The 27,275-nt window shown below is 34.4% G+C and overlaps 1 protein-coding gene across 1 annotated transcript; it reads left to right on the forward strand.

Moving 5' to 3' along the window:
- The first annotated feature begins 727 nt into the window (after positions 1-727).
- On the forward strand, positions 728-21,712 carry LOC148953414 (hexokinase-2-like). Its single transcript, XM_089087658.1, has 9 exons — positions 728-982; positions 4,496-4,658; positions 6,549-6,694; positions 7,731-7,946; positions 12,704-12,803; positions 14,093-14,285; positions 15,009-15,254; positions 18,436-18,622; positions 21,191-21,712. The coding sequence occupies exons 1-9, from the start codon at positions 857-859 to the stop codon at positions 21,293-21,295; spliced, it is 1,482 nt and encodes a 493-aa protein (XP_088943784.1). The 5' UTR covers positions 728-856; the 3' UTR covers positions 21,296-21,712.
- The last annotated feature ends 5,563 nt before the right edge of the window (positions 21,713-27,275 follow it).

Here is a 27,275-nt window from a genome sequence, read left to right on the forward strand (position 1 = left end):
GGTAACCGAAACTCTAGAAAACGGGATTTTGATATCAATAGATTCATCAAAAGAATCAGATTTTAATTCCGATTTCAAATATATAAGTTTCATCAAGTATAGTCCTACCCATTAAAAGTTACGCGCCTTAGAAAATTTGGCTAATTTTCGAAAAAAGGGGGAAAGACCCCTGAAGATTTTCAGCATTTTAAAACTTCAAGTTTCGAATGGTCTGCAAAACTAGGCCTACTCTGGTAAAAATCTAGGTTTGAAAGAGTTCACCTAAAAAAATTGAGCAATCACAGTTGGTTTTGAATCCTATGCTGTGGCCCACAGCAAAAATTGAGCAATCACAGTTGGTTTTGAATCCTATGCTGTGGCCCACAGCATAGGATTCAAAACCAACTGTGATTGCTCAATTTTTCTAGGTGAACTCTTTCAAACCTAGATTTTTCCAGAGTAGGCCTAATTTTGCAGACCATTCGAAACTTGAAGTTTTAAAATGCATAACAACCCTGAAAAAGAGCTACTTTGGTTCCACGTAAAAGTTCAAACTGTTCTATGACTACTTCTTGGGAAAATAAAACTCCATAAAAAAGTTCTATTTTACTCGAATTATCAAAACATTATCAAGTCTTCATTAATGCTAGTATCACTTTTTTGATCAGTTCATTTCCTTGCAAATTATCATTCATAATTTTTATGTGTTAAATTGACCCACACAAAATGCTAATACTAAAGGAAACACCAGGTTAACATCCGATTGAATATTTATCACTGTTTTAATTGACATATAAACTGTTCCTCAGAAAAATATTCTCCTTAGTTGAACTTGATTATTTATTCGCTGAACATCTATTCTTGACTATAAACAAAAATGGACTCAAACAGCTACTATATGCCGCCATTGTCAGCTGTATTCACATCGTTAAGCTGCCTTTGTATATATTTTTTCATAAAAAAGATAAAGACTAATACCCTTATTTTGTCAAGCTGGGATCAGGTAAGATATTCCACATTATTTAGATGTGATAGCTCTACTCTTCTGTATGGATTACAATCCTTCTCAAATCGGTAATTTTGAAAAAAATGTACAGATGTAACTTCCGCCAAAAAGACCAGATATTTATATCATTAGATTGTTTGTATACAAAAAATTTGTTTGTATGCATTCTTGCTACGATTTTACGATTCGGACAAATATTTTCGAGTGGGAGGTCCTAAACCTAACGATTCAGACAAATATTTTGGGATCCCCCCCCCTAACCAAGACCTTGTTAATAGTCATTAAAAAGAAACAGAATAAATAAAACAGATGAATAAAACCTGAGGCTATCACTTGTGTAAATTCGTCAAAATCCTGGGGAGGGGGAGTTGGAGCCAATTTTCCTAAACCAAGTGAAAATAATACTGAAAACTGAAAAATCATCCATATATTACCATAAAGACTAAAATATACTAAAGAAAACTTACCTGTTTATCAGAATGCTTGAATTATGCAGGTTTATTTTCGTTTTGATAAATTTATTTGTAGAAACTTAGTTTCAGCTGGGGGGGGGAAATGGGGTCTCAAGGGAGCAGCGGCCCCCGGCCCCATAGGAAATAATGTCCCCAGAGGCTGTGTCCACGATTTAGATGGACTGGGGGATAAGTGTGACAGTAGTGATCATTGAACTGAACAGAGTCCCTAATGGTAAACTGAATTTCTGTTCAAGAAAAAACTCTTTAAAAACTTCTTCTTTCAAAGAAGAAAATGATGCTTTTTATCCAGACAAGTATTAAAAAGCGAATATGCTCATGCTCTGAGCATTTACTATTTTGCTTTCGTTAGTTCTTTAATAGCATCTTCATAAATGCACCTTTCCATATTTGATCTATGCATTTGTTGAAATTGCTGGATGTAGAAGGACAAGTAATTTTCCTCTATAGCACAGAAATGACTAGGTTAGTAATTGTAATTTCTGTTCGTTTTGGGTTTCATTTATGTATTGATGGTAATCTGTGATAGTTTAAGTCTTGATAAATCATTTGATATTATTTCTACTCATTTTTGTTTTAGGGGTTCATTACTTTTCTTTGAAAAGTAATTACGTTTTCTTTGATTTCATCAGATATTCTATTTTCATAATTTTTTTTTCATTAGTTTAAATAGGTTTGGATAGGTTAAAATAGGTTCGGTTAGGTTACTTTTTTAATATAGCCCCCCCCCCTTAATGTGCAAATATATAGCCCTAATAACCTAAAAGCACATACAAAATGTATATATATCCATTTTTGTTACGCTTTTACGAGCCGGACGACCTTTTTTTTTTGGGGGGGGGGGATTCAAACACCCTATACCCCCCGTCCCCCTGGGAACAGCCCTGCCATACGCCCTTTTGAAAATATTGACATACATCCTTTTCATTTAATAGTGTTGTTTAGTTTAGTTTTATACCTCCTCTAATTGGGTTCTAGACGTTTAACCACCCCCGGGAAAAGACCCTCTCGGAAAAAATCTCCTCGTGGTAAACACCCCCCCCCAAATCCTCCCTCCCACGGAAGTTACCCCCTTCCCAATGGAAAATTCTCCTCGTAGTAAATATCCCCCTCCCACGGAAACTACCCCCTTCCCGAAGGGAAATTCCCCTCATGGAACATACTCCCCCCCCCAGGAAACATTAAAAACCTTAAAAAGACATTAAACTTCTACAATGGGCTTCTCTGATTATTTTGTAGTTTGGGAGGGAGAGAGATACCTCAAAGGGTGCATTTTAATGCTAAAAAATTCCAGCTCTCATTGAGACATTACATAAATATTGAATTTGTTCTAAGGAAGAGGCAAGGGGAGGGTGGAGGTATAAATTGATGTGTGGTCCCAAAAACCGTAACCATTTTTTTGTTGGGGGGGGGGGTACGAAAGAAACTTTGAAAAAACGCATGAAAAATTTGAAATTGATATCTACTCCTTATGATTTCAGGGAATATTTCTGGTCTACGCTGTTATTATGAAAGTAAAGAGTAACATTAAGTTCCAAAATCAGCAGAATTTCTTCTGAATAAGAGGGGGATTGCCCCTTCCTCATCCACACTTCCACCTCATGGTTGCAAAAAAGTTAGAAGGACGCTCATTAGATCAAAGATTGATAATTCAAGTCCTTTTGATTCTGTGGGGGGAGGGAGGGCTTAAACACCGGCCACCCACTAGTTGAGCTGAAAAATGAAACTTAATATCGTTCCAAAGAAATTCTATCAATGCTCTTTGACAACCTGGATAAACTTACACTCTTTTGATTTAGTTAAATTGTTCAAACAGAAGTAGTAATAGTAGTAGAAAATTATAAGGAATAGTATAAAGTTTCAACTAAATAAGCTAAGTCATTTTTAGGATATTGCTGAGATGTTTAATTGGCAACCAGCATACTGACGGTGCCTTTTGATTTACTTTTATAGCAACTTTGGGGGCTTGACATGCTCAATATCCCTAGGGACATGGTTACTGGACCGTTCAACTATGCTAAACAAAATGGTTATCTCAGAAAGGGACATCATGATCACCTATTCCGCAAGAGCCTTATTGGCCTCTGGGGCATAACTCACAACCCTTGCCCGTGGGCTCTTTGGGTTTTTGCCAAAGCTGGAGGCATTATTATATGTTTTATGGACAACATTTTCATCAAAAAAGCTATTTCACAATTTCAATCAGATTTGTTTGTTCCCACCACCTTTAGAGGGGGGGGGGGGGTTGGCTGCCCTCCATCTCTTTTGACTCTTAATAGGGTCAAACGGTGAACTAGATTCTTAATAGGGAACTAAAACTTTCAATGTCCAAATAAATAATCCTCCTCTAAAGTATATACGACCACATCTTCCATAAGACCCTCATACGCCTTCAGGGCAGTTGTTTTAAAGAGTTATTTCAACCCCGAAGGCATTGTTAAATGTTCTTTCGACTATTTTAAACAAAACGGCTATCTTGAAATTTCTGTCGGATGCACTTGGGGAAAACATGACGTGGAAAGGCTAGTTCCCCTCCAACCACTTTTGACTCTTAAAAAGTGCGTTAGTAGGCTAAATTGGATCCATATAAATTCCTTCCATATAAGCCTCTCATGCTAATAATGGCCAAACATTATAACTTACAGTCCTTGCTCTGAGGGCTGTGGGAGGGGTGTTGTCATCCTCAAAGCAATAATTACTGGACCTTTTCACTACACTGAAAAAAATAGCTATCTTGAAATTTGGATGTGATTGAAGGGGTTGCCCTCCAATCACTCTTGACTCTTAAAAAGGACACTAGAACTTTCAATTTCCAATCGAATGAGTCCCTTTCGAAGATCTAAAAAAACGAAGAAATACATTGTGCCGACATCGTTCTTTACTTAGGCAGCGCTACTGCACTGCCTATGATAGGCTGTGAAGCAATAATTTCTGTTCGTTTGAAGTTTCAACTTCGCTCTATATTTCTATCAGTCTAACTTTTTTTTTAATTAATACCAATCAGCGTCCCTTTATTGTTTTACATATTAATTTTCAGTTGGAGGAAAGATGTTCAAAGTTAATTCTTTCTGATGAACAAGTCGAAAAGGTCTCTACAACAATGCGTAAGGAAATTGAAAAGGGACTCAGAAGAAAGATAAACGGATCAGCTGACATAAAGTGCTACCCCACCTACGTTAGAAATTTGCCAAATGGCGAGGGTGAGTCAAATTAGTGAATACTTGAACGGGTTCACTTCTTTTTTTTACCAAATTATCTTTTCGTTGGCTCGTTAATAGCCATTCACTTCCAGATTATTTAAGACTAGCATATTGGTGGCACACATACAAATATTAATATTTGTTCAAAAGATTAAAGAGTCGGTCATTTTTGACTTCCCTAAAGTTTAATTTGCCAAGAGATTTTGCCGCGGACCCATCTTAATTCTGTTTATGCCTGTAAACCCCAACTTTTAAGTTTTTTCTTTTAGTTATTTCAACATTATAAAGTTCTTAGGGTACGACTACAATTTTGTCGGTGTTACCAACAGCCTAAAATAAGATTTGGACCCATGGAAGCTTTACTTGTACCGTATGGAAAATAATTAATACTTAAATGTTAAAGGAACCATTTTAACTTTGAGCCGTTACGATTCTACAGAACGTGCATATACTAAAGTAAATACACACAGGCTTGACCTTCTTTAAAGTGGAAGGGGAGGGGAGCCAAAAGATGTTCAGGCTAGAGACTTTCAGTTTCCCATAAGAAGTAAATTTTGCGTCCTAAATTCTTTTGGAGATAATGGCCGAAAAGTGTTCTTATGTTAGAAAAACCTTTTGAATGTTTTGGCACATTTGGCACATTCTGTCTCCTCTATTTTTATGCAGTTTCATCTGCATATTTTAATGCACATGGGAAAACCCCGCATAGTTTTTACTAAAAGTATCTGAAGTCTTAAACCGCAAACCTGTATAATATTATTAAAGCTAAGACCGCCAGCTCACTAGATCTACTTGACTTCGCATCAGACCTTCTCTGGTTTTCCAGTTACTTTTTTCACAGTTTATTTTTCCAACAAATTTAAAATACATTAAAGTAGTTAAGTAAAGAGCCACTTAGGGTTTCACTCAGGGTTGCCATACCGGTGAAATTAAAAATCACTAGATTCTTGAAAAAAATATATCACTAATTCAGCACATAAACCACTAGATTATTGACCAAAAATTACTAAAAATCACTAGAGATATAATATTCTTTACCATTTTAGTTTATAATTTTTTTGTTTCTTTACCATGTTCTATACAGGTGCACTTACAGGAAGGTGCGCCTGTATAAGATGGCGAAAAATATTTAAATACATTTTTTATTTAACATTTTGCAATGGTTTATCTACCTTTGCTACATACTAGAAGAAGATATATACAGATAGGCACATTCTTTTCAGCCTTATAAGCAGAGTTAAGAGGGAGGTAGAACCTGGAAAAAAACTGTCTAGAGCCAAAATATATTTACGCACTGAAAATACAGAAGTGTCTTTCATAAACATAAATTACAGAAGTTTATTCCGCCTGCTTCCCAAGATGTGGAAAAATAACTTTAGATTGACGTTTTAATTTTTTCTCAACCGAAAAAATTACCCCTAGAATTTCAGCCTTTCAGCCTAATTTAGAACTGATAAATATGAATATATGGGTTACTGATAAAAAAAACACCATAAATATGAAGACAAAAATTCGACCTGGGCAAATGTTGTGAAATAGGAAGCATAGAACATATTTGCAATTTTGTGATTAAATAGGTTTGCCTTCTTATCTTGATGATTACGCTATGGGGTCTATATCTGATATAGTAATATGGTGGGAAATCGGAAGTTTCAAAGGCTGTATATTTGCATAAAAGCTAATTTGGAACATATTGGGAATTGCAGTTAGTCACTATTTTGCGATTTTTTTATTAGCTTCTTGTATGATTTATTCAATTGAATCATGAATATATGCTCTTTATCGTGGAAAATCACTAGATTTAGGAAAAAATCACTAGTTTTAGAATAAAAATCACTCGTTCTTGCAGTCGTTCATTTTTAGTTCGCCTAAATCTTTTTTTAATTTCAGAAAAAGGAAGATTACTGGCCCTTGATTTAGGCGGGTCAAACTTTAGGGTGCTGTTGATCCAACTAGGTGAAGCGACACCAGAAAAAGAGTTTGTGTCAAGAATTTTTCCACTGGGAGATTGGATCAAGACGGCAACGGGAACAGCCGTAAGTTCTGTTTATTGTTTTATTATTTGTTAAGGATTTTGTTTTTAATCAGCCCATCGGAGTGAGTGAAAACTTAGATTTAACGTAATCAGAATTTATTGTTTAATAAATATTAAACAAAAGTTAATATAAAACACATCGAAAAAATTTAATTTTTCTGGTTTTATATAAAGCAAATTCACTAAGTAATACTAAAATAAGGGTGACATCTCCTTAAAAAATCAAAACTACTTGAACAAAAATCTGATGTCAAATCCCTTGTTTAGATAAAAGATTAAAAGTAGAACTTCCCATCCTAACAGTCAAACGACAGTCAATGATTAATTTTAAAAAATGAAGTTTTTCTTGGGAAGTAAAGAGCGAAGTTGAAACTGGAAACAAACAAGAACTACTGTTTCACAGTATTTCTAGCATATATCAATAAAATTAGTGCAAACAAACCAATTAAGGATATTACCATACAACAGAAATCCGACTCACTCGGGGTGTTTCGGGTTCACGACATGTGTTTCAATTTTCAATCACCGTGCCACCCGCATGTGATAATATAAAGTTTTTTTTTATTATTCTTTGTTTTATTACATTATTATGCGACTATGTTTTTCGTAACTTAAATATATTTAAATTCTTATTATTTATAAATGGCTAAATGAACCATACAACGTTGTCACTTCCTTTTTTTATTCATGTATTATACAGAGGCCTGTTACAGAGGCCCGTTAGGGTCTGAGCACGCTCAATATTCACTAATGGATCACTGGTGGCTCATTGGTGATTCACCGGTGATTCACGACCAATAGTTCGGGAAATACAGCAATAAACAGTTCTGTTATCTTTAGTTTTCTTTTGCCTCATTAAAATATAAGCCAGAAAATATAAAACACAAAAAATAGAATATAAACAGATAATATTAATTCTTTGGTACTTTTCTTTGCTTTTTGTTTACGGAGTATAGCAGTTTGAGGAATGCATATCTTGTTATTTATCAATTATTTGAACTCGTTATCTGATGATAAAAATGTTTTATTTTTTACAGCTTTTTGATCATATTGCGGAATGCCTTTCCCTATTCGTTCATGAATTTAAGATTGACAACGAAGTTCTTCCGCTTGGTTTCACCTTCAGCTTTCCATGCCGACAAGAAGGCCTGACAAAAGCCAGATTAGTCCAGTGGACAAAAGGATTCACCTGCTCTGGGGTGGAAGACGAGGATGCTGTTGATTTACTTCAAAAAGCAATTCACAGAAGACGGGTAAGACTCTATTTGATTTCCGTTTTCATCTCTTTTTCTGTTTAATTTCCATCCTCCGTTTCTCTTAAGTTTGTTTGTTTTTACACATTTTAACTATTTGCCCAATTTTTCACTAAACGGCTGCAATTAAGCAGAGACTTGAAAGTACATATTATAAAAATATGATTTAATAGTGCTTTTATACGTGGAACCCAATAGCAACTACTGTTAAAAAAAACTCACTACCGCAATAAACTACCTGAAACCTCCGCATCGCTTTTGCCCCCGTATACTATTACTACTACTTACAACTCACTGCAGCACCAAGCCACTCAAGGCCAACAAGACTGCGTACACTCCTCCATCCCAATCAAGCAGTTCGTGGTAACGAACTGTAAGTGAGAGGCGACCCGGCTCAATAGTAACCAAAAGTCTAAAAAACGGAGTTTTGATACTAATAGATACATTAAAAGCATTGGATTTTTATGTTGCTTTTAAATATGTAAATTTCATCATGTTTAGTTTTACCAATCACAAGTTAGGAGCCTCAGAAAAGTTGCCTTATTTTGAAAAAAAAGAGGAAAACCCCCTAAAATTAATTAAATCCCGATGAAAATCACACCATCAGATTCAGCCTATCAAATAACCTTACTATAGAGGTTTCAAGCTCCTAGTTTCAAAAATGTGAAATTTTATATTTTTTGCCAGAAGAAGGATCGCGGATCCGCGTTTATTTTTTTTTCTTTTCCCAAGGGATGATCGTATCAACCCATTTGTCCTAGAATGTCGTGAGAGGGCTCAATGAAACGAAAATTAAATGTTCTAGTGCCCTTTGTAAGTGACCAAAAAAATTAGAGGGCAACTAGCACCTTTTTTTTTTTACAAAAAAAACTGCATTTTCATGTTCAAGCTATACTTACCATTCTACCATCAAATACTGTTGACTATTCTACAGTAGCCACTGTAAAAAGCACAGCTTCATTTCTCAAGGGTGTACCGAATAATCAACGAGTACTACTTCATTATTATATTTTGGTTTTTCTTTTTTCCGCAGCTAGCTTAGCACTGGAACAGCGTAGAGTCTTGTTTAATGGCTCATTTTAAAGGAAATTGCTACATCTAGTGCATTGTGCAATCAAAAACAAAATAGTTTTTAAAATATTATACTAAAAGACTATTATTTGGAGAACAATTTATTATTTTTAACTTTTTTTTACCAGGGCACTTCGTATCGAAGGATTTGTTGTAAAAACTTCGAAAAGGAATCATTCGATTGGAATTTGAGTGGCTTGTGTCCTTTTTAAAAGTCGAAAGTTATTGGAACACAACTAACAATCCTTCCCCAAACACATCGAATCAAAGTTTTGAGATATGCATTTTGTTCAACACAGTTGATTTCCAGATGGAAATTTTGTTTTTGAGGAGGAAACTCCCCCACAGCCCTCAGGGCAAGGGTTGTAAGTTGTGCCCTAGGGGCATATAAGGTTTTAATAGAAAGCTTTGTAATAGAAACTTCAAAAAGAGCTCATTCGATTGGAAGTTCAAAGGGCTAGTGCCATTTTTAATAGTCGAAAGTGATTGGAGGGCAACTAACCCCCTTCTCACGCCCACCTTTTCTCCGAACACATCCAATCAAAATTTTGAGATTGCTATTTTGTTCAACGTAGTTGAAAGTTCTGGAAATTAGGTCTTTGAGGATGACAACCACCCCACAGCCCTGGGGGCATATGAGGTTTTTTTTTTATAGAAAGCGTTATCGTAGAAACTTCAAAAGGGGCTCATTTGATTAGAAATTGAAATGCCTAGTTCCATTTTTAATAGTCGAAAGTGATTGGAAAGCAACTAACATCCCTTCCATGCCCACCATTTCCCCAAACACATCCAATCAGAATTTTGAGATAGTCATTTTGTTCAATGCAGATGAAAGTTCTGGAAATTATATCTTTGAGCAGGACACTCCCCCCCCCCACAGTCTACAGGGCCCGGGGTATAAGTTATGCCCTGGGGGCATATCAAGTTTTTTATTGAAAGCTTTGTCGTAGAAACTTTGAAAAGGGCTCATTCGATTGGAAATTGAAATTGCTAGTGCCCTTGTTTACAGTCGAAAGTGATGGGAGGGCAAATAACCTTCCTCTGCCGCCCACCTTTTCCCCAAACACATCCAATCAAAATTTTTAAATAGCCAGTTTGTTCAACATTGAAAGTTTTGGAAATTAGGTCTTTGAGTATGACAACCCCCCCCCCCCCACAGCCCTTAGGGCAAGGGTTGTAAGTTATGCCCTGAGGGTATAATAAGCTTCTTATAGAAAGCGTTGTCGTAGAAACTTCAAAAAGGGCTCATTCGCTTGGAAATTGAAATGGCTAGTGCCCCTTTCAAAATTAAAAACAATGGGAGGGCAACTAGCCCCCCCCCCTCACGCTCACCATTCCCCCAAACACATAAAATCAAAATTTTGAGATGGCCATTTTTTTCAACGTAGTTGAAAGTTTTTAAAATTATGTCTTTGAGGATGACAGCCCCCTCCCCCCACATTTACAAGGCAAGGGTTGTAAGTTATGCCCTGGGGGAATATAAGGTTATTTTTATAGAAAGTGCTGTTGTATAAACTTCAAAAAGGGCTCATTCGATTTGAAATTCAAAGGGCTAGTGCCGTTTTTAATAGTTGAAAGTGCCCCTCTCACGCCCAGCATTTCTCCAAACACATCTAATCAAAGTTTTGAGATAGCCATTCTGTTCAACGTAGTTGAAAGTTCTGGAAAATAGGTCTTTGAGGATGACAACCCCCCACAGCCCTCAGGGTAAAAAGGCCTCATTCGATTGGGAATTGAAAGGGCTATTTCTCTTTTTAATAGTCGAAATTATTTGGTGGGGGAATCCCCCCTCCCTCCCCACGCCCCTCATTTTCCCAAAGATTTCCGGTCAACATTTTTTTCAACGTAGTTTTAAGGTTCTAAATTATGTCTTTGAGAATGGAAATCCTCCCCCCATAGCCCTCAGGACAAGGGTCGTAAGTTATGACCTTGGGGCATATAAGGTTTTTATAGAAAGTTTTGCCATAGAAGCTTCAGAAAGGGCTCATTTGATTTGAAATTTAGAAGTTCCTTTTTTATTAGTAGAAAGTGATAAAAGGGCAAATACCCCCCCCCCCCCCGTAATTTCTCCAAAAACGTCCAAGCCAAATTATGAGATAGCCATTTTGTTCAGCGTATCGGAACAGTCTGGAAATTTTGTCTCTGAGGATAACAAAACCCCAAGTCCTCAGGGTAAGGGTTGTAGGTTATGCCCTGAGGACATATAAGGCTTTTATAGAAAGCATGGTCTAGACCCAATAACCAATACTATATGCAAACATTTGGCTAAGTTCATATCTTGCTGCCCTTCTCCTGGGGACTGTGGGGGAGCATTACTCCTCAAAGACATAGTTATTATATTTTCCGATTTTTCTGAACAAAATGGCTCTCTAAAAATTTTTATCGGTGACTTTTTGAAAAAAATGAGCGTGGGAGGGGGCCTAGTTGTCCTCCATTTTATTTAGTCAATTAAAAAGGGCACTAGAAATTTTATTTTCCATTCAAATGAGGCCTCTTGCGATTTTCTAGGACTACCGGCTCGGTACGATGCCCCCTGGAAAAAAAAAACAAATAAACACGAATCCGTGATCTTTATTCTGCCAAAAAATACAAAAGTCCACATTTTTGCAGATAGGAGCTTGAATTGGAGCATTTTTGCAGATAGGAGGTCTACTGTAGGGTTCTATGATACGCTGAATCTGACGGCGTGATTTTCATTAAGGATCTATGACTTTTAGAGGGTTTTCATCTATGACTATGACTTTTAGGGAGTTTTTTCAAAAATAGGTGCAAATTTTCTCAGGCGCGTAACATTTGATCAATAAGAATAAACTTGACGAAATTTATATATTTGAAATCAGCATAAAAATACGATTCTTTTGATGTATCTATTGGTATCAAAATTCCGTTTTTTAGAGTTTTGGTTACTATTGAGCCAGGTCGCTCCTTACTTACAGTTTGTTACCAGAAACTGTTCGAAAGAAGCTCTCCAAGCCCTTGGCAAATGGCTAAATATTTTGTGCATTGCATGCTATATTTTTTATTTACTACCTATTTTAGAGCATTTTAGGACTGTATTGTAAAATAGGAAAAATTAAATGGAAGTAGCATTGATTAGAAGCTATGATAAACAAGGTCGTCTCCAGTGAGTGTTACCAGGTTTGAACTCCCCTCTCCATTGAAATTTTGCCTGACCCATAAAAAAGTAATAGAATGTATATAAACAAATTTTGTTGTGTTTTGTAAAGTTTTATTTGTAAAAAAAATATAAGGAATCACTTTCCCCCTCCGAACAAAAATCTTGGATACACCCTAGCTACTAAGGGCTTCACATCAGCTATTAAACATTTTTTGGACCTGTCGGCCTTTAACTTGGAAGAAACTGGGAGGAAAAAAAAATGGATATAAAACGTGAAAGTTTTTAATAAAAACACGATTCTGCTCGTCATATACCTGGTACATTTGTTTTATTATACACAGTAGCCTTTTAGCTTGTCCTTTCCTTCATCTTGTACTGTTAGTTTTATTGTGACTTATAATTGTGAACCAAAAAAACAAAAAACAAATGAAATGTTAAAACAAATGGAAATGGAAAACCCCCGAAATAAAAATGTTGATTTCGTTTAAACAATAGTCACATAAAATATGACCACTGCGTTTTATGCCACAAAGTTACTCTCTCCTTTGACCTCTTTCTTTCACTTTAGGACATTAATATTGAAGTTTTGGCAGTTTTAAATGATACTACAGGAACCTTGATGGCTTCAGCTTATAAACAGCCTGCTTGCAAGATAGGGCTTATAGTTGGTAAGTTTGATTTATTTATTTTGAGAGATGCATAGCTTTTAAGCACAAATGACGACAAAAAAAATCTTGCTCCTGGGATCAATCTTAGGTCTATTTCTGTCTGAAATTTTCTTTTTAAAACTCTAAGCCTTCAGGAGTCCACTTTAGCGTTATTTTGGCTTCTTCATGATTTTCCATCTACAGATGAGGGAGGGTTACTAACTCTTGCTAATACTTTTTCGATCTACTCACAAATGTTAATATTCCTCAAGAAATTGTAAATACATCTATACTGCAGTCTTTCATAGTTAGTTGGTAGGCTAGAGGTCTTTGTTCTTGTAGATCGTCCTAATATTGAGAACTTCTTGATGGATGGATTGACATACAAAATTTCATCAAAGTCTTTTAACTTTTCAAAATTTAAAAGTTCGTAGGGCAGTAAAAATAGACAAGAAAAATTAATTAGTTTAGTTTTGACAACCCTTTTTGTACGCAAAGATTATAGTATTAACAATATTGAAAAGAAAATAAACAATCAAAACTAACATACTTAAATTGATTTCCAACTCGCCTTTCTTGTATAAATATAAACAAGAACATTTTGAAAAATCTCTGGTGTGTAGTCCAAACTCTTGCAATTGAAACGAAAAAAGAAAGTTAAAAAAAAGATAGATACTATTAAATCTTAACGCACCTTCCAAAACTGAGACAAACTCAAAACATCAAGCATAATGTCCCTAAATGTCAGAAACATAATGTCACTAAACAAATTATCAGTAATAAAAAACAAATAAATATATATAAATTTGGTTACTCGTATGATAAACCCCATACCGGGTTTATCATACATGACAACCCTTTAAACCCCATGTCAACCCTTTTTGTACGCTTAAAATGATTGATGCCAAGTGTTTTTAGTCACATGAAAACTACGGAAATTATGAAAATAATAATTGAAAAAATAAAACCTCTTGCGAACAGAAATTACAATGAATAAATTATAAATGAATTATGACAATGAATAAATTAGAATAAATTATAAAAAACAAGAAAAATTATAAATGAACAATAAAATTAACTTGCCAAGAAAAATTATGGTAATGCCAGCCAATGAATAGAAAAGAAGCAATAATAACAAAAGTAGATATTTCGGCAAGGAAATATCAGCAAGCCGAGCCGTTTTCAGTGCTCAAAAAAAGAAGAAAAACTTCTGAAGCTAATTCGAACAGAACAGAATTATATTTGTTTATTATCTTTATCGTTGTAATTTTTTTAACTTACCCCATAATTCAACTTTTATGTATTTCTAGGTACCGGTACAAACGCTTGTTATGTTGAGAAGCTAGAGAATATAGAACTCTGGGATGGGGACTCAGATGATCCTAAGCAATGTTTAGTTAACACTGAATGGGGTGCCTTTGGAGATAACGGCTGTTTGGATTTTATTAGGACAGACTTTGACAAAGCCCTTGATGCAAACACTTTAGATCGAGGAAGACAATCGTGAGTGTAGTCAATTTTTGGCCGATTTTGTTTTATTTTCACAAGTTTGGTATTTTTTTCACAAAAAACACAACAACGCTAGTCATCAATTTGTCGCAGTTTCTTCCTGTTTTACATTTTTTTGTAATACAAATTTCTCGTTCTGTATAACGAGATCCTAATCGCATAAAAATATGTGTAGGCCCTAAGATTCTTTAATCAATTTTGGTTTGGCTAAGTCATCACGATTTTTCCTTTTAAGGAATTTTTTAATTTGGTTCAAGAGATTCGCGCAAGGGCATAGAAATATTTTTCTTTTTATTTACCGAGTATTCTAGCAAATATTTTAAAACTAAATCCTGGAATTTTTAGACAGGCATGTATGTGAGATTTATTTTTTTAGGGGGGATTCAAATGAACATAAATATGCCAATTATGCGAAAAATATCATTAAATGTTTCAAATCGTCGAACTTTATATCAACAAGTTTAATAAGTCAGAAATCCGAGCACCCCTCCTTAGCACCTAAGGTCATGTCTCGACTAAAAAAATACTGCTGTATACTTATGTATATTTGTAAAAGAGGGTCTATTTCCTTTCTGCCCCACCTAAATGAAACTCATTTAAAAAGTATAGATAATAGACTTCCATTTCAAATCCACTTTTTCTTATTATTTCACCTACACAATTAATATTTCTATTGTTTTTTTTTTTGTAATTTATAATCACTAGTCATATTTTTAGATATGAGAAGATGATATCTGGCAAATATTTGGGTGACATTGTACGACGCATTTTGGTATCACTGGCAAGAGATAGCTTAATTTTCAATGGAACCTCTTATGACTGTTTATTACAACCATACATATTTGAAACTGAGTACATTAGTAATATTGAAGAGAGTCCAGAAGGAGACTTCACCAACTGCGAATATATATTCAAGGAGCTTGGGGTCAAGGTTATAACTCAGGACGACTGCGCAAAAATAAGGTAAGACATTTACAATATGTGGTAATGACTGTAAAAATTTTATTTTGATAGAGAGGGGTTGCCAAATTATGACAATTTGATCGCTAATATTTCTTAAATCAGTCTGGCAAATTTATTTTGACTATTCCTTTTCTTTGCTGCTAATCTGACATGATTAATTATTTACGAAGGGATGAAACATGACCCCCCTCCCAAATAACAATTACTTCTGAGAGGAGTACCTGTGTAGTTAAAAATTTCAAGCGGGAATTTCTCTTCCATTTTTGTCCTGTCTAAAAATGTTTTTAAAGGCAGCGGCTATAAGGATTTCTAAGATTTTGAGGTAGACGGGACAAATTTAAGGATTTTGATTGCCAACACTTAACTTTGTCCGCGAAATGTATTTTTAGGGTATTTAATATTATCTAATTTACCCCTCTTCCTCCCTGAAAATTAACAATTATATCTAAGTAGAGTCCCTATCTTTGCAAATCTAAAAATTTGGAAGAAGATATTTCCCTCCCTTCTTCGAACTACTTAAAATGTTTTTCAAAGGCAGTGTCTCTAAGGACTGCCAAAATTAGTTTAGCCAATAATACAAGCAGCACATGTATTTCAATGAAAGTTACACGCTTAGGGAACTTAACTTTTTCAGAAAATCCGAACGATAGTTTTGAAGACAAATATTTTGTTGCTAATTTTATGGATATAAAACTAAATCATACAATCCAATTTAGATTTAAAATCTGACTTATTAGATTTTGAAAGGGTACTTGTATGATATATCCATTACCGCTCAAGCTGTTCATGTATTGACGCACTGTAAACCAGTTTATTTCGCTAGTTTCTTTCACCTCAGCGTGAAAAAAGACAAAGAGATGTCAAAGGATAAACGGGAAATATATAGTTTAGGCTATATACTTGCACATTAGGGGGATGGGGGTAATGTATTTGAAGTCAGAAAACAGTTCTGACTTTATAATATATGGAATAATTGTAGCTAACACATTTTGTATACAGACCCACTGTACTTTACCCCTCCCCCCCTAATGAGTAAATAAATAGCCCAAATTTGTTCCTAAAGCATTATATTTTATAATTTATTTTATAGTTTATTTCGCTAGTTTCTTTCACCTCAGCGTGAGAAAAGGGATAAACGGGAAATATATAGTTTAGGCTATATATTTGCATATTAGGGGGCAGGGGGAAAAGTATTTGAAGTCAGAAACCAGTTCTTACTTCATCATATATGGAATAATTATAGCTAACATATTTTGTACACAGATCAACTGTACTTTAAACCCCCCTCCTAATGTGCAAATATATAGCCAAAATTTGTTTCTAAAATATTATATTTTTATCATACTTAGGTATATTTTATTAGGATTAACTTAACTTCACTTCTTGTGTGGTAGTGGGTATATCATACAAATATCTTTAAATGTGTTGTAAAACAAGGTCAATTTCTTGGAGGATCCAGACAGGAAAAATAACGGACTGTAAGTAAGGAGTGATGTGGCTCAATAGTAATCGAAATTCTAAAAAAAGAATTTGACATCAATAAACATATCAAAAGAATTTGCTTATTATGCTGATTCCAAATATACAATATTAATTAAGTTTAGTGTTACTTATCAAAGGCTACGTGCCTGAGAAAATTTGCCTGATCTTTTAAAAAGGAGGGAAACACCCCCTAAAATTTAATCAATCTTAATAAAAATCACCCTCAGATTCAACATATCCAAGAACCATATCGTATAAGTTTTAACCCCTCATCGGCAAAAAAAGTGGAATTTTGTATTTTTGCCAGAAGTAACATCACGGATGTGTGTTTTTTTTTCTTTTCCCTAGGGGTGATCGCATCAAACCAATAACCCTAGAGTATTGAGAAATTGCTCATTCTAACGGAAATTAAAGATTGGAGGATTACTAGCCCACCTCCCCCACCCATTTTTTCCCACTGTTTTCCGATCCAAATTTTGAGGTTGCCATTTTGTTTAGCATAGTCAAAAGATTTAATAACTATGCGTTTGAGGATGACTTTACCCTCTCCCCCTAAAGCCCCGAGGAAAAGGGTACAAGCTATGAACTTCGCCCATTGTTTACAAAGTATTGTCTACTTGGAAGTATGCGTATACTTTTTGGAGGTTTCGGGGCTAACCCCTCCTCAATACCTTGCTCTTTAAAATAACGTTTCTTGAACTTTTAGAAAAAGATTATAATTCTAATTAAACGGCACTTGTATTTCACGAGTCCCTCTTAAGTAATTGGAACAAAAATTCAAACTCTAGTGTAAAGAGCGAGGTATTAACGAGGGGAAGCCCCCTCATATACATAACAATTGCTGTTCGTCTTAAGTTTTAATGTCGCTCCTTAATTTTAGTTGAAAAACTCAGTTTTTTCGATATAACTTAATGAAAAAGACCCATATACAGTTATGAAGTTCTAAATCCCCGTAAAATCTGGTAAATTGACACCAAAGAGATTAGGTTGTTGCAGATTTTATTTGAGTCTGCATCTGTCTTTGGGAATCAGCTGATTGTTAGTTTCTAGATTTCAAATTATCAAAAGCACTATTCTATTTAATTAATTAATTTTGGTTATTTTGTTTTCGTGGTTTAATGTGACAATACTTGCAAAAACCCACCCAAGTCAGTATTTTGAAATAAATAAAAGAAAAAACTTAGAAAATCAAGCCAATTTGGTTGGACAGTTATTAATGACTCGAAGTGGGAATCAAGAGGGAAGAGGACTGAATTTAGTTCAAATCTTTTTAATTAATTTTTGAGTTATGCTATATGTTTTCAAGAAATTCCCTTTCTAAGTCTTCATTATCTTCAACCTCAATATCCTCTAAAACTGTTCGTCTCAAGTATATTTTGTAAATATATTCTTTTCTTTCTATTCCAAACAACAATCATGGCTTTTTTTCTGGATTACAAAGAAGTAATATTTTGATTTTAAATGCTCTTATTATTGTTTATTATTGTATTATATTATAGTTTTTATTATTGTTTATTATTTAGTATTATTTATTATATATTATTTAGTTTTATTTATTATTATTGTATTATATTATAGTTTATTGTTTATTATTGTTTGTATTATAGTTTATTAATGCTCTTATTATTGTAATAGTAATAGAAATGCTCTTATTATTGTTTGTGCTCTTTGATATTCAAAAGTCTTTTTTCTCGTTTAGATATGTTTGTCAACTTATATCAAGAAGGGCAGCCTTTTTGACTGCAGCTGGAGTTTCAGCACTGCTAGAAAAAATTAATGAAGAATATGTAGTCGTGGCAGTGGATGGTTCAGTGTATGCATACCATCCTTATTTCCACAAACTAATGGTGGAAAGGATAAACAAACTCATTAAGCCTGGATTGACTGTAAGTACATGATATAAATATTTAAAAACTTTTCAGTACAATATCAAGATTTGTGAAATTTTGAAACGAGCTCATAGAAAAACAGTTGTGTTTTATATAGTGAGGTTTTTCGTGCCTGGATCACGTCAATTTTACCCTAATAAATGTTCAAATGTTGATTTTCGAGAGGTATTTTTCTCAACGTTTTTCTGGAATCTGGCAACAGTGAATTTAAAGTGGACAATTTTCTCAGCAACATTCCGACTTGTAAGTAACAGGTTTTATAATCCTGCAACTGGATTTCTTAGTGAATTAAAATTAAAGTTCTTAGTGAATTAAAAAAATAGTCAGCTACATGGCGTCACTGTTGCCACGACGCCAGAATCCTGGATCTGTTGGTACTCATGTAAATTACTCCAAAACTGTTTTCTACAGATGCTTCTGTGCATCACTGCCCTAATTCTTTTCCCCATAGTTTAAAATTGAGCTCCTCAAAGTGCCAAGGACAACATATAAAATATTTTTGCCCCACCTCCCCCCTGGACTCCAAATCCGTTCTAACCAAGGATTTTCTGTGGATTTTCTGTTTAGGATTTTCTGTTTAGGTTGTTTGAAAATTCTATCAAACAGTTCGTGGTAACGAACTGTAAGTAAGGAGCGACCCGGCTCAATAGAAACCGAAACTTTAAAAACGGAATTTTGATACCACTAGATACATGACAAAAGAATCAAATTTTAATACTGATTGGAAATATATAAATTTCATCAACAAATACGAGCCTTATCAAAAGTTATGAGCCTTAAAATATTTGCCTTATTTTCGAAAAAAAGAAGGGAAAGGCCCCTAGAAGTCGATAGAATCTTAATGAAAATCAAACCTTCAGATTCAGCGTAGCACAAACCCCTACTGTAGATGTTTCAAGCTCCTATCAGCAAAAGTGTGGAATTTGTATTTTTGGTCAGAAGAAAGATCACGGATGCGTGTTTATTTGTTGTTTTTTTTCTTTTTCCCAGGGGTAATCGTATCAAACCAGTGGTCCTAGAGTATTGCGATAGGGCTCGAACGGAAATTAAAAGTTCTAGTGCCCTTTTTAAGTGACCAAAAAAATGGAGGGCAACTAGACCCCCTCCCACGCTCATTTTTTCCCAGTCAACCGATCAAAATTTTGAGATAGGTATTTTTTTTCACCATGGTCGAAAAATACAGTAACTATGTCTTTGAGGATGACTTAATCCCCTACAGTCCCCGGGGGAAGGTCTGCAAGTTATGAACTTTGCCCAATGTTTACATGTAATATTGGTTATTGGGAAGTATATGGAAGTTTTCAGGGGAGATTTTTTCTGGTAGTTGGGGGGTGTCGGGGGTTGCGTGGGAGGATCTTTTCATGGAGGAACTTTTCATGGGGAAGGGACATTGCTTTGAAGGGGGCGCCAGATTTCCCAGCATTATTTAAAAAACGATCAGAAATTAAATAATACAAAAAGCAATTTTTTCAACTGAAAGTAAGGAGCAACATCAAAGTATAAAACGAACAGAAATTATTACTTATATGATTGGGCTAGCCCTCTAGTCATTACCTCGCTCTTTACGCTAAAGTTTTTTTGCGCTTTAATCAGAGCGATTTATTCTAGTTAACGGCCTTTGTGATTAAGGGGTCATTCTTAAAGAATTTTTAAGTTCTGTCAGAACAAAATTTCGAGAAAGCCATTTAGGCAAAAAAAAATTAAATTAATATGCAAATTTAGTTTTAATTGTTCATGTACGGTGAGCCGAAATCACAAATGCATTAATTCAAAAACGTTCATAAATTAAATAAAAAAACAAGTTTTTTTTAGCTGAAAGCAAGGAGCAACATTAAAAGTTAAAATGAACAGAAATTATGTGAATAAGTCTTCGCATTTTTTGTTTTATTTATAAACGTTTGGAGTAAAATGCACAATATTCAAATTTTTGGAAAGTAAAGGGTGACTTTAGCACTTATAACTGTCTGGGAATCATAAGATCTTATAATTGTTTGATAAACGCTTACCCGAGGCCATTCGGAGGTTGGGGAAAGGGGGAGGGTTTATGTATTGCAGAATTAATGGCGAATCCTGCTGAAAAAGCTGAGTGTATACGACATTCGCCTTCGCCCACCCGAAAGTTTTTCTACGCTATAATACTGTGGTCTGCAGCAGCTCATTGCTGGCAATTTTAATAGAAGTCAAGCGCCAGTACTTATTTTTATTTGTTTTTATTGTTTATTATCTATTGTGTAATATTTTAATTTAACAAAATAGTAGGTTTGTTAAATAGTTACTTTTCTTCACTTTCACTTGACATGCCACCTTTACTTTTTTTCATTGTGATTTTAGTATTCATTATAACAAAAAAATCCCAAAATAAGTTTTAAGACATCTTGAAAATATATTTAGGCTTTTCTTTTTCAAAGATGTTCCATCATTCCTTCCCTCTGAAGGATATCCCAATCCCTTTGACTACCCAGATGTGTACCGTCCCCCCCCGACCCCCGCAGTAAAAATACTGTAGCTATACTTCTGGTGACAGTCAACTGGAATTTCGTATTCTAAAACATTTTATATTTACAGTTTCAACTTAAGCTTTCTGGAGATGGTAGCGGCAGAGGGGCTGCCCTGGTAGCAGCAGTTGCAGCTAGGCTCGAGAAAGAAAAATCTAGCGGAAAGCTTTCTTAATTTCTAGTTCCTATTGGTTGCTAGTTATATTAATCGCACTCTGTTGTTATCACTCATATTCTGAGCGTATGATTTATCTTTTTTTCAAGGATTTTCAGTGTTGAAAAGTACAATTAAAGAAAGCCATCTTGAGCATTTATATTTGAAATATGGTTACGATTGTATAGGATTTTAAGTAGCCAATTGAAATTTGATAAGTATATACATGTTCTTTTTAATTTATACATTCAACATGACATTTTGATGATTTTCATTTCTACAGTAATAATCTTCTTTTTAATTTTCAAAGATTAATGTAAGTCATTAGATATTGCTTGGTCTATTTAATTTATATCAGAATTGATATAATAAGTTGCTGCTCAAATTTTAGGCTCTAGCTATTCTTTAATTACATATTATTATTATTCATTTTAAATGTGCAAGAATCGCGTTGTGTAAGAGTGTTGAACGTTACAGAAGTTTATTGGAAAAATTGTTCAGTACAATTGTTGACTGAATAGGTTTATTATAATGGACTAATACAATAAATTCAATTTTTTACATTAAATTTAGTTAAGTTTCATTGAACGAAACATAGAAATCAAGTTAATATCAATAATTTTTTTCAAGTAAAAACGTTATTTATTTCCTGAATTTATTTGTTATAACTATTATTATAAATCTTACATAGCTATTTTATAACTACGAATACATCAAGTTTAAGTCTTCTTGCCTCTTTAGAAAGCTGAAAAATACAAATGTTTGTTGTATTTAGTAATTTATTTTTAATGTTTTATAATCTAAATGTATCTAATTTGGCAAACATTACCTTCTATTGTTATTTTGGTCATTAAAATTTAGGTAAAATGTATTTAGAGTGTTTTTGTGATTCTCCTTTTTAGTCAATTTTAGGATTAATTAGTCTTATGTGACTGTTTCCCATAGCTTCATATTTATCATATTAGTATAATTACTTTTTTTTAATTACTTTCTTATGCTTGTTTTTGTACAATAAACACGATTTGTAAAATTATTGCATTCCATTGTTTCAATCAATTACAGGCTACTATCCATCAATTAGGCTTATGATTTGTTACTATAGGTAAAATCATATAACTCAATACAGTTTCGACGTCAGTTTGTAAGTGATTTATTAAATTGAGATCACCCTTAGTTTGTTAATTTTTCATTAACTTTCTACAAAACAAGTTTTTCAAGGAAAATTAAAAAGCAGCATTAAACTAAAGATGAGCGAAAATAAAGTCGATTTTTTTTATATTAATTGATTACCTTTGTATTAAGGTATCGTAAATAGGGTATATAAGAATAGCTCCAGTGTCTCTATTTAAAGTCTGGTCTGTTTTTTTAAAGTCTGGTCTGGTTTAATTAAAGGCTGGTCTCTATTTATGCCTTTTTGTAATTGAATCTCCCTTTTGAACGTATTTACGTGCATCTAGAAACCTTGGGGAGAGTGAACAAAAAGCTGTGACAACTGTTTCGTTCATTTTATATTTCAATTTCCACCTTCAGTTACATCTTAAACTTTTTATTGAACTTCTAAGACTAATCCCTGTTGCATCCTTTAAATACTGCGCAAGGACAATATGTCTGAGCTTCCATTGATATACTGGTGTACACAACTAAATTTGGATGGGGGGAATAGGCTAGAAATTTCCTCATAAAGATTATCTTTTACTTCCACTGTTCTAAGAATATCTTCCTGATCTTATAAACAGTTTAATTAAAGAAGGGTGTTCCAAACCCTCATAATAATCACTTTACGTCCAAATATTCAAGGGGAAATGAATTTTATAAGCTTAATTTTGGCCCAGGGTATCCCTTGTTAAGTGAGCAACGCTTGAATGTGTGCTTTTATCGTTGAGGATTATACGACTCTACAGCATCAATTTTGTAAGGGTGGACATTCGACAGTTCTTTTCAAAGAAATACACTTTCTATGGTATTGTGGGGACTCATTCGTAGTTTTATTCCTAAATGACTCTAGTTTCAAAAGAAAATGCTTCCACAGACTTATAACAAATTTATTTTTAAACATGTCCAGAAAAAACAAAAGGTACCGATTCTTGTACTTGTGAAGCAAACATTAAGGCTGATTTTCGTGTTTTAATTGAGTTACAGTGATTACATTTGTGATTACACATTTAATTATCACATTTCATTTTATTTTTATACACATTTAATTTAATTATTGTGATAACACATTTAATTATCATGAGAACAGTGTCCTGATTTAAGTTCCAAGTAGTCTATACTGTTATGTCCTGTGATTGTGTTTAAGTAGCGCCATCTATAACTCAAATCACGTGATATAAGCAGTCAATAGACTTAGGGTGCAGAACTGTAGATGTTTCCTCTGAAAAGAGAAGTAAAACCTTAAAAAATAAATATGTCCAATAATCAATTGCTTGTAACTAAAATGTAAAGTTGAAAAATTCACCAAGGAGGTAGAGAAAACAGAAGCGTTCAAGGGTGAAGACCAACCGTAAGGAGCATACCTATACTATAAAAGACTTGAAATAGCCCTTGAAAATGTCCTAGATTCTTATGTGAAACAGTAGCTGATTTGAGTTAAAACACTGGGCAATATTGCTTTACCCCTTTTTGCTGACAAGGGAAAGCTGCAAAAGTATAACAGTTTTCATCATTGGCAAGAAATTTGATATTGCATAACTAACAAATTGTCTTCTTGTCGAAATGAGAAGTAATAAAGCTTACATACGAAACAGCGAAAGAAAGCAATAAAGAATGAAAATTTTTTATATTCATTTTTCATCTGCTCACATATTTAAGCAGGCATTGTTTTTGAGTAAAGACTGAATCAAACAGTTCGTGGTAACGAACTGTAAGTAAGGAGCGACCCGGCTCAATGGTAACCGAAACTCTAGAAAACGGGTTTTTGATACCAATAGATATATCAAAAGAATCATATTTCAATGCTGATTTCAAATATATAACTTTCCTCAAGTTTAGTGCTACCCATCAAAAGTTACGCGCCTGAGAAAATTTGGCTGATTTTCAAAAAAAGGGGGAAAGAGCACCTAAAAGTTATAGAACCTTAATGAAAATCACACCATCATATTCAGCGTATCAGAAAACCCGACTGTAGAGGTTTCAAGCTCCTATCTACGAAAATGTGGAATTTTACATTTTTTGCCAGAAGAAAGATCACGGATGCGTGTTTATTTGTTTGTTTGTTTGTTTTTTGTTTTTTTTTCCCAGGGGTGATCGTATCGACCCAGTGGTCGATAAGTATATATCGTAGAATATAGTAGGAGGGCTCATTGGAAAGGAAATGAAAAGTTCTAGTGCTCTTTTCAAGTGACAAAAAAATGGAGAGAAACTCCCATGCTTATTTTTTCTCAAAGTCGCCCGATCGAAATTTTGAGATTGCCCTTTTGTTCAGCATGGTAGAAAATATGATAAATATGTCTTTTAGGACGACTTAATCCCCCAAAGTTCCCAGGGGGAGGGCTAAAAGTTATGAACTTTACCCATTGTTAACATATTGTTTTGGTTATTGGTAATTATACAGAAGTTTTCAGGAGGTTTTTTTTTGTGGTAGTGGGAGGGATGGGTGGGTCGGTGGTTATTAGGGAGGATTTGTTCATGAAGGAAGTTTTCATGAGGAAAGGGAAATTGCCATGAAGGGGGTGCCGGACTTGCCAGCATTATTTATTAGTTATTGGGAAGTATACAACCATTTTCAGGAAGGATTTTTTCTGGAGGGGGGGGGCTAGAGGAGTGGGTTACTCTGGAGAATATTTCCGTGGAGGATGTTTCTTTGGGGTAAGGGACATTTCTATGAAGAGGGCGCCGGATTTCCAAGCATTATTTAAGAAACGATCAGAAATTAATAAAAAAAACAAGTTTTTTCAACTGAAATGTAAGAAGGAATATTAGAACTTAAAACGAACAGAAATTATAACGTATGTGAGGGGGTTCTCCCCCAAGTCAATACCTCGCTCTTTACGCTACAGTTTTTTTTAGTGCTTTAATAATAGCTATCTATTTTAATTAAACGGCCTTTGTGATTCAGCGGTTTGTGAATCAAAGTTTTTTTTAAATTTTAACGTAAAGAGCGTGGTATTGACTAAGGGGAGGACACCTTCATATAAGTAATAACATATACGTAATAAAAAAAATAATAAAAAAACAATCGATACTGCTCAATAGTAATCGAAACTTTTAAAAACGAAATTTTGATGTCAATAAATGTATCAAAAGAATGTGTTTATAATGCTAATCCTAAATATATAAATTTTATTAAGTTTAGTATTACTTATCAGAGGCTGCGAGCCTGAGAAAATTTACTCGATTTTTTAAAGAGGAAACATCCTTGTAGGGGAAACATCACCTACAAGTGAATGAATTTTAATGAAAATCCCATCGTCAGATTCAGCGTATCAGAAAACCCTATTACGTAGGTTTCAAGCTCATATCTGCAAAAATCTGCAACTTTGTATTTTTTGCCAGAAGAAAAATATACGAATATAGAGGTTAGTTACGTAAGTTAATTTGTAAAGACATCCATTTAGCAAAAGAAAAGTAAAATTTTTATGCAAATAAAAGCTGCATTAACTAAAGAACGATCAGAAATTAAATAAAAAAACAAGTTTTTTAAACTGAAAGTAAGGAGCGACATTAAAACTTAAAACGAACAGAAATTATTCCGTATATGAAAGGGGCTGTCCCCTCCTCAACGCCTCGCTCTTTACGCTAAAGTTTGACTCTGTCTCACAACTTTATTTTTTAAAACAATAAAAAACTTTAGCGTAAAGAGCGAGGCGTTGAGGAGGGGACAGCCCCTTTCGTATACGGAATAATTTCTGTTCGTTTTAAGTTTTAATGTCGCTCCTTACTTTCAGTTTAAAAAACTTGTTTTTTTTATTTAATTTCGCTAAAATGACCAATACTCAAGAGGCAGAATTAACTGGTCAAAATCATTCTGAAGGTCACTCCACTCTCCAGTTAAAGAGCAATTAAAATAAAAAAGTTTTAATTCGAATCTTCTTATCTGGTAGAGGTTTCAAGCTCCTATCTGCAAAAATGTAGAATTTTGTATTTTTTACCAGAAGAAAGATCAATGGTGCGTGTTTATTTATTATTTTTATTTTCCTTCAGGGGTGATCGTACCGACCCAGTGGTCCTAGAATATCATGAGAGGGTTCATTCTAACGGAAATTAAAAGTTCTAGTGCCCTTTATAAGTGAACAAAAAGATTTGAGGGCAATCTGGCCCCCTCCCCTCGCCTTTTTCCCCAAAGTCGTCCGATAAAAATTATGAGATAGCCATTTTGCTCATCATAGTTAAAAGGCGTAATAATTTACGCTAGCCAGTTATTTACACATAGTATTTGTTTTTGTGAAGTATGTATACATTTTCCAGTTGGGGAGGATGTTGCCTTTTTGCTGTTTTTTTTATGGGGAGGGAAGTTTCCAGGGGATGAACTTGTCAAGGGAAATTATACACTGGGGGAATTTGCCAGAATTCCTATACAAGATTCTTTTAAATTTCTTGCATCCTTTTTTCCGTCTCAATTTTGCGCGTGGAGTTGTTAATTGTAATTTACTGCTACTACTACTAAAAACTCACCGCAGCACCAAGTCGCCTAAGGCCAACACAGCTACGCACACTCCTCCTGCTCCCAATGTATTCAAAGCCTCCATTTTTACACCCGCCCATGAAGTTCCAATTTCCTTGATATCTTTCTTTATAACGTCCTCCCACCCCAGACGGGGACGACCTGCTTTTCGTTTAGCCCTCGATGGTTGGCCGAAAAGAACAAACTTGGGCAATCCGTCATCCTTCATCCGCACAACGTGTCCTAACCACCTCAACCTTTCTTTTATTATAGCCCTAGAGAGCGGTATTGAACCACACTTTTCGTATAGCCTATTGTTTGAAATACGGTCAGTCAGCCGGGTACCCAGAACAATCTTTAAGCAATTTCTCTGGAAAACATCTAGCAAATCTTCATCCG

Source organism: Artemia sp. Qi Xiang Cuo, chromosome 4, assembly GCF_049724085.1.
Source record: "Artemia sp. Qi Xiang Cuo chromosome 4, ASM4972408v1, whole genome shotgun sequence".
Classification (NCBI taxonomy): Eukaryota; Metazoa; Arthropoda; class Branchiopoda; order Anostraca; family Artemiidae; genus Artemia; species Artemia sp. Qi Xiang Cuo.

Coding starts and splice junctions, on each gene's coding strand:
- LOC148953414 (XM_089087658.1), top strand. CDS start 857: ATGGACTCAAACAGCTACTATATGCCGCCATTGTCAGCTGTATTCACA. Junction 6,695..7,730: donor AGACGGCAACGGGAACAGCC/GTAAGTTCTGTT, acceptor TATTTTTTACAG/CTTTTTGATCATATTGCGGA. Junction 12,804..14,092: donor CAAGATAGGGCTTATAGTTG/GTAAGTTTGATT, acceptor ATGTATTTCTAG/GTACCGGTACAAACGCTTGT.